At 38.2% G+C, this 7,644-nt stretch overlaps 1 protein-coding gene across 1 annotated transcript; it reads right to left on the bottom strand.

Moving 5' to 3' along the window:
* Nucleotides 1–1,394: 1,394 nt before the first annotated feature.
* LOC119745707 (CREB/ATF bZIP transcription factor-like) lies at nt 1,395–6,687 on the bottom strand. Its single transcript, XM_038222248.1, has 2 exons — nt 4,025–6,687; nt 1,395–3,515 (listed from the first exon to the last, which is right to left on the bottom strand). The coding sequence occupies exon 1, from the start codon at nt 6,361–6,363 to the stop codon at nt 5,368–5,370; it is 996 nt and encodes a 331-aa protein (XP_038078176.1). The 5' UTR covers nt 6,364–6,687; the 3' UTR covers nt 1,395–3,515; nt 4,025–5,367.
* Nucleotides 6,688–7,644: the final 957 nt, after the last annotated feature.

Here is a 7,644-nt window from a genome sequence, read left to right as displayed (position 1 = left end):
CTTCAATGGAAAAAAATTGTCTTTTTTTTTTGGTGAAGTTTCAAATTGAAAGTTTGTAGGATGTTCCAGAATTTAACATCTTGCAGATGCGCAAAGTGCTTCTGTAAAATCATCATTCATCGTAATTTTTCCGTCAGAGGTTCTTCTGTATTGAATCTCCCTGAACTGAGCAGGATGAAAGGATTTCCTCCCCGTCACATTATAAACATTTCCACATTTACGGAAATATTCACGGTAACCTTTTTAACAGAACTGTACAGTCTCAAAAAAGTCACATAAACCCTAAAATCAGATAAGGGATGACTTGACTGCAAATTACTTTGTCTGGCTCTAATATCAATTTAGCAGGAGGTCGTGGGTTCGAGTCCCACCCGAGTGATTTTTCCAACTTTCACTCGGGAGGTAACACACTGAGTATACGGTGTTTATACGTCGGTGAAGGGTAACACCTAATTTGATTTACATTACCCCGACGCCAAAAAAAATCCATCTTATGAATATCAATTCGGTTAAATTTGGTGGTGAACTAAAATGTCAGGGTTGAGCATTTTTCCATGTCGGTTTAAGCATGGTTTAAGAAACCTCCTTACTTAAAAATCATCCCAGGACGGGATTTTAGGCAAATGGCTTTTCCAAGAAAGTTTAAGCGTGCGAGTTCCGGTGATCTATAAAGCAGAGTGAGAGGGGTAAATGTCAAGATCAATAAGGTCAACGTGGACACGCTTTTAGAGAAAACAGCACACGAAACACCTTCTTGACGTCGGCATTGCCTTCGAGGCCTCTTCAGTTGTTGACCTCTGCCGAAAGGCCATGCACGAGACGTCGCTCGGCTGAAACTCCACCGTTCAAACTTGATTCGTTCCTGATGGGTATTCTTCCTGATACATGTATATCGAGAAGCCCGTTGCACTAAAGCGGCAATTTGATTGTACATGTAGTACATTGAAATACATGTACATGTACATGTACATGGTCCGGTCATGTACGATTCATGTAAATATGTATGCAGCTGTCAATAGAGGGCGCTCTTCCTAAACCAAGCTTACTTTCAACATGTACGTGTGTAAAAGTACAAATGCATTGCATTTACTTGAGAATCATGCTAGCTATTTACTCGAATGTCATACCCTTTGCCATTGCAATTTAGATATAGAGGGCGCACTTTAAAGGACCAGAACTGCATGTAACACACAACCTGCTAAACGCCCCCTCCCAAAAAAATCGAACGCCTGAAGTCAAGAACGGCTAGTTACATGTGCTTATAATTCCTCTTCAACTTCAGTTACGACTGTTCAATTCATCAACATCAGTTCCAACTCCTTGTGCCTATTCAAATCATCATCCACATACACAAGTCTTAACTGTACTGAAATAAAACAAACCACAAACAGGAGTTCTACCTTAAAATATTCTTTATTTAAACTTCCAATAGTATTTCTTTTGTAATATTTACACCTATATACATCATACATGTAGTACCCACAATTTTTTTTTAAACAAGAGGTTTAACACAAGTACTTGTAATGCAAGGAATTATGTTGGAGCAAATTTTCATAAGTACTTTCCAAAACTTGTACATGTATTCAAATTACTATACATGTACAAGTAATTTTCAATACAAAAATGTAGGGAAAAAAAGGAAGCAATTTCGTCAATAGAGCTGTTGATTTGTTCAGTGTAGATCAGCAAATTTGCAAATTCACCCATTTTTTCAGCCTCTTAAAAAGTTTTCAATGCAAACACCTCTACTTGCTTGCGCTTGAGCGCGATGTTGTGGACAATGATAACATTGACCTGCAGCACTTTTCAAGCAAATTCGTTTGCACTCTTTCTCAACGCAACTCAAATCTGCTACTGACAGGTCAAAACAGCTTTGTAGAACTGACTTGACTAAAAGGCTGCATCCAAATTACTTGGCTATGAACTGGCAGTGACGTCACACATATAGAAGCGACCCAGCTCACTTAACGACACCTGTTACTACTGGCCACAGCTAAGTAATTCAGATGCGGCCGCAATTTTGCCATTTAGCTGAAGTCCATGATGGCCACCATGAACCATTCAGGTCTTCCGATACCACTTGCTCACTGCCGAGAAATGGGTCAATTTGAATTCACCTCAGTGGAGTTCAGGGATGATACTCTAGCCTGGCGAGAAATATAGAAAAAACTTGGTACACAAATTAGTATGTCAGACGATTGTGAATGTGCTGTGGTATTTTTTATCAATCCAAAATACGGATGGTAAATTAAGAAACAGAAATACTCAGAGAAATTGAACGAGTACAATTCTGAGGTATAACATACACTTAAAATGCACATATGATAACAAACGTTTACCAAGCACATCACGCATTCTAAGAAACATTAACATGGCAAAAAAATATCCCATGTCTGACTGAAATTTATCCCAAGCAAAGAGCATGCTATGCGTCAAAATGCATAACACAAAAATATATCAACAGAATGCTGGTTAACCAATTTTGTTTCTTTTCATTCAAACAAATTTCGGTAATTTTTAGCTATCACTATCAGCCTAGAGTATCATCCCTGACATTCAAGACATTTATGTCCATTGCTACTTGAGTGAACAAATCATCAAACTCCACTTGAGAATCCCTGGAAAATGTCAAGACTGTTACCTGTGAAAGAAACAAAAGGACACATTAAATATCACCCCCCCCCCCCCCAATTTGTTTGTGGGTGAATCCCGATGATTCTTTAATTCAAAAGTACATGTACACTGAGAAACAACTCTTTTTGGCCAATACTCTGAAAATTTGCTCCCACTAAGCCATTACAATGGTACACAGCAAATATTTTGATCTGAATCATCAAGGATTTGTGAATCAGGAGGAGCACTTGTCAAAGACCCTGCACTTTGAAGATAAACAATTAGAGCAATGAATTTACTACACTTCTTGTTTCTTGAAGTGACAATGGATTCAGCCATGAATTAAAAAGTCCTTGCAACGCCCCAGTTTCCATATTTGGATTCAAGAACAATCCTTAATCATTCAGAATCCATGCTATTTACATTTTATACTGATTAACTATCTCACATAAACAAGAACATAAACAGTAACAAACTTGTTCTCAAAGGTTTTAAAGCATGAATTGAACTTTTTTTATAAGCTGGAAACTGTAACTTTACAGAATTCTGTTTTGTACAATGTCAGCAAAATTGAGAAAAATCATAAAACCAAGAACTTCAAAATTTTGTCAATGACATTTTTTAAAACAAATTTGAAATACATAGCCAAATTAAAACTGATCAACTTCATTTCAAACTTTCTATAATTTGAACCGACACGACCAGACCAGCATTATTCAGTTCAATTCGAAGCCCTTTAAAAACACGCCAAAATCAAAATCACAATTTACACGACATCTATACATTACCTTTACATAATACTACCTTTGTCTTAGAGAGATGTAATGGTTTAGAGTTTCCGAGAACGAACACCCTCATCTTCCACCTCTTACAGGCAAGTATCTCTCTCACCAAGTTCCAAGCTTCACGAGCATGGGAAAAATAAATGGGGCCATCAATAGAATTTGCTCATAGATTGTTCTCCTAATTTCTAACAGTTTGGTCTAATTTTTTTATGATGAAGATTGCATGTGAAGATGAAACAAATCTAATAAAGGATGTTTGCTTTAAAACTTCACATCACATGTGCAAAAAAAAGGAAGAGTTTTACACGCAGGTATTCATTTCATTTGAAAAGTTGAACTTTATGTTAAATTTTAGTCACCTGAACAATCAGGATGTGATCCAACTGTAAGAAAGGTTAAGGATTTGTTAATTATTTTAACTTTGTACAGTTGTGAACATCCAACTTTTTTTCACCAAGACAAGTCTTAAAAATTTTCAAGTACAATGTACATGTTTGTAATAAACGTTCATAAACATTTTCTTTTTAAACTTGTTCATTGGAAAACTGCGAAAACTTCTATCGTGACATAACGGCACATTTCCTTCTTTTTTTTTCTGCAGAAAATTCAGATAAACTGATGCTTACCAAATATTTATTTTAGTTGGCAAAAGGTGCAGGCCAACATGAGCAAGATCACACAAAGCCATCAACCGAAAGGTCGACGCTTTCCTGTAAATAAAAGACAAGGAACTCAACGTGTTAGATTAATAGGTTTCAAATCTGCTAGAAACAGTGCAATCCAGGGAATTCACACACTTCCATTGGGTTTTCACAGCCTAATTATAAACCAACTGTGCAATTACTCAACTTACCAGAAAGCATTTCGGTTCAACCCACAAGTTTCAAAAACTTGTCGTCCCAACGAGCTGGCTTATGCTCCCATCTTTGATGAAATTCCAAACCATTCTCCAAAGGCTGTTTTGTAGTCAACAGTGTCACTCTGAAACCACTGAACTGTAGATTGAACTGATGGGGCAGTCAGGTTGGCGTAGCGGTACTTTCCTCGCCTTCCACCGCTGTGACCCGGGTTCAATTCCTGCCTGGGCCCACATGTGGATTCGATTTTCAGTCCCTGCCTGGTTCCGTGGGTTTTCCCTAGAATGTTCTTCTGGGGTTTCCTCCCATGTCTAAAACAGTAACTTGTTCACATTGTTTTCTCTTTACTGAGACCCATGGGTGTCCAGTGCATTCCACTGTATGGGCTACCCAGTAAAAATAAGGATTAAATAGTTAAAGTACTAGTCAACTGTACTCAACTCTGTATGTTAGAGGCTGCATAAATAGTTTTGCAGTATTTTGCTTTCTGATAAATTGGGTGAAAATAGATTCCAATGAATTTAACTTTTTTTTTACACATGTCAAAATTCAAATTTACACATTTACCAAACCACAGGCCCTATTTTTTTCTCTTTTACAATGAAAATGTTTTTTTTTTTTCAGTCAAAGAAAAAGCTAAATATATTTATTTAATTCAGGACCAGTTAAGTGCCATTCATTGAAATTGTTACACATTCATTACATCAAAAATCACAACAGAATAATTGTTTTAAACAGTTTTTACATTTTTAGTTTTAGCACATTGTACATGTACATACAATTTTCTGGACAACTAAACTGGCCCTGAATTAATTTTTTGAAGGACTACTGGCAGCTGGTCCCTCCATTTGTGTCTTTTCCCTGGAGCATCTTCTGATCCTTCCACCTCAGCTTCTTGCCTCCGGAACCTAGATCTCGACCTCAGAAGTTGCGACAGGCATACTGCAGAAAGATGTCTTCACCGTCTCCTGCTAATACAGTCGTTATCATCTGGATTTCACAGCTCACGTCCGGAGATTGTAATGTAGCCTCATCTAAAAAGAGAGCTGACAATACTTACATTTGTACACAATTATTTACATAGTGTACAGATCCTTAGGTTTGTGTCAACTTCATGGATGATTGTTGCTGTACGGATGATCCTTTCTGGCACAGCTTGCACAGAACTTCAAGGATGCATCCTCGCCATCCACGTGAAGACAAAGTCCGCCACTACTTGAGGAGGAGGCATCATCTTGCTGGCTTTCGTCTCCGTTGAAGCTGAGGCGAACATCACTCTGATTCATCTTCTTCAGAAGTCCGGCCAAAGAGCTCTGGTTGAACAGCACCTTTCGGAGATACTGGACCTCCCCTTCCAATGAGCTGATCTTCTTCTTCGCCTGGGTTGACTCCGTCTTCAGTCGGGAATTCTCCTCGTTGAGTTGCTCATTCGCATCTTCCAGAGTCTGGAGGTACATCTTTTTTTTCTGACGATTCTCACGAGCAGCAATAGCATTTTTGCTGCCGTTTCTGTTCTTGGTTTTGCACCATGGTCCACTCTGGTTGCCGACTCCCAGGATACTGCTGTTGTTTCTACGGAGGGTCAATGGCATTAAAGTTTTAGACCTGGTCAACTCTCTAACGTTATTACTAGACATGCTAGAACTAGCCACAGTCGTGCCGTCTTCATTGTCATCATCTCCGTCTTGGTGGGTGATGTTAGAGTCCTCCAGGAGATACTCTAGCAAGTCTTGATCCGTCTCATCCATTTCTGATTGCCGAGGAGAGCTGTACGGCTCCGACCCAGACAGAGATGCAGTCATCGACATCGGGGACGGGCTACGGAAGGACTCTTCCTGCTTTACTTTGGAACGGTTAGTGTCACTTGTTAAGTCAACAACACAGTCGAAATCTCCACCTTCAAAACCAAGATCAAACAAATACTCAGAATCTGTGCTGTGTGTGTTTAGGCTTGCGAGAGTGACCGTATTCAAATCAGCCCGACAAGACTTAGCACTGACAACTGGTGATTCAATGCCAAGCTGATCTTGAATCTGACTTTCGTCAAATACATCAAAATCAACAGCAAAATGACCCTCTTCATCAAAAAAATTCTGCACTGACTCCATTTTTTCTGCAGGCAGTCTCGTCAGAATGGTTCGTGCTACGAAGTACGATTTTGTCTTTTTTCGATGTTCGACAACACGCCGCTCGTCAGCTCAACAAGGGTTATACTTGACGAGAAATTTGCCGAGATTTCCTCGAACACTCAAACGAAAATAACAGAGCATGCAGTCTCACAAATCTTACCAAATTTCGACGAAAAGACGGCAGTTTTTTCACGTCTCTCTCCACACGAAGTTAGAAAAGCAATGACGAAATGTGCGTGGAATCGCCTTCTCTGCTTTCAGAGTTGATTGGTCAACGCCGATCACATGGTGTGTGATTTTGATGTCCATTGGCTGTTATTTACGGGAGGTTGACATCACCTTCGAACGTCGGCAAAACGTTTTGCAGTGTTTGTGGCCGAGTGGGCGAAAAACAACTCGTTCCTAGTATCAGTTATCCAAATGAAAATAGTACCCTATTTGGGGACATTGGTTTATTTATAGGGGGAAAATAGATCAAAGATAATTTTTTTAAAATTTATTATGCACAACAACGCTATCGATATCCGCAAAAATCGCACTCAATTATTCAGTAAAACAAGACATGGTTTAATGGGGTTTTTTTTAGCGGAAGGATATTATGACTTGCTATCGATCAGTGCACCTGTCGGCGACATAAAAAAAAATAGTACTCTATAGAAAAGTTAAAAAAAAAGTGCTGCCATCAGCAAAACGGCTCATTGCACCTTGAACTGAAAAAAACCCAAAAGAATGAAATTATAAAAAAGAAGATGCCTCACAAAGGTCCCCGCTCACCCTGTTGCTAAATTTCATCATAAAGTATGCCAGTTTCGAATTTCAACAAAAGTGATGTTTTGTTGGGGTTATTCTGTTCAAAGTTATAAAACTTTTGAATGGGTCATAAAAACAAAAACTTTTACATGTAGAAGTAAGCGCAAATAAAGCAGGCATTTTGTGTTTTTAATTATAACAATTGCTAATTATCTAGCTATCGAAATTTAAAAGCTTTTCAGAGGAGTCAAGACGTACAAAATTGAAAAAAAAAGTTTACTTAAAAATAGAGCAAACCTTAAAATTTCGTTTTGAGAACCACTGCATAGTTTACTTCTTAAAGTTTGAGATCTTTTCAATATGAATAAATTGTCAAGACGTAGGGCGCAATCTGTGTGGTTTGATAGTTAATTGAATTATTAAAGAAAAGGAGGAAATAAATATTGAGATCTACAAACAAAATTATTATTATTACATCAAGTAAATAAAAAATACCTTTTTGTGATTTTA

This window comes from Patiria miniata, unplaced genomic scaffold (assembly GCF_015706575.1).
Source record: "Patiria miniata isolate m_02_andy unplaced genomic scaffold, ASM1570657v1 HiC_scaffold_7, whole genome shotgun sequence".
Classification (NCBI taxonomy): domain Eukaryota; kingdom Metazoa; phylum Echinodermata; class Asteroidea; order Valvatida; family Asterinidae; genus Patiria; species Patiria miniata.
Note: the sequence above shows the minus strand (reverse complement) of the source record. Positions and strands in the feature narration are given on the sequence as shown.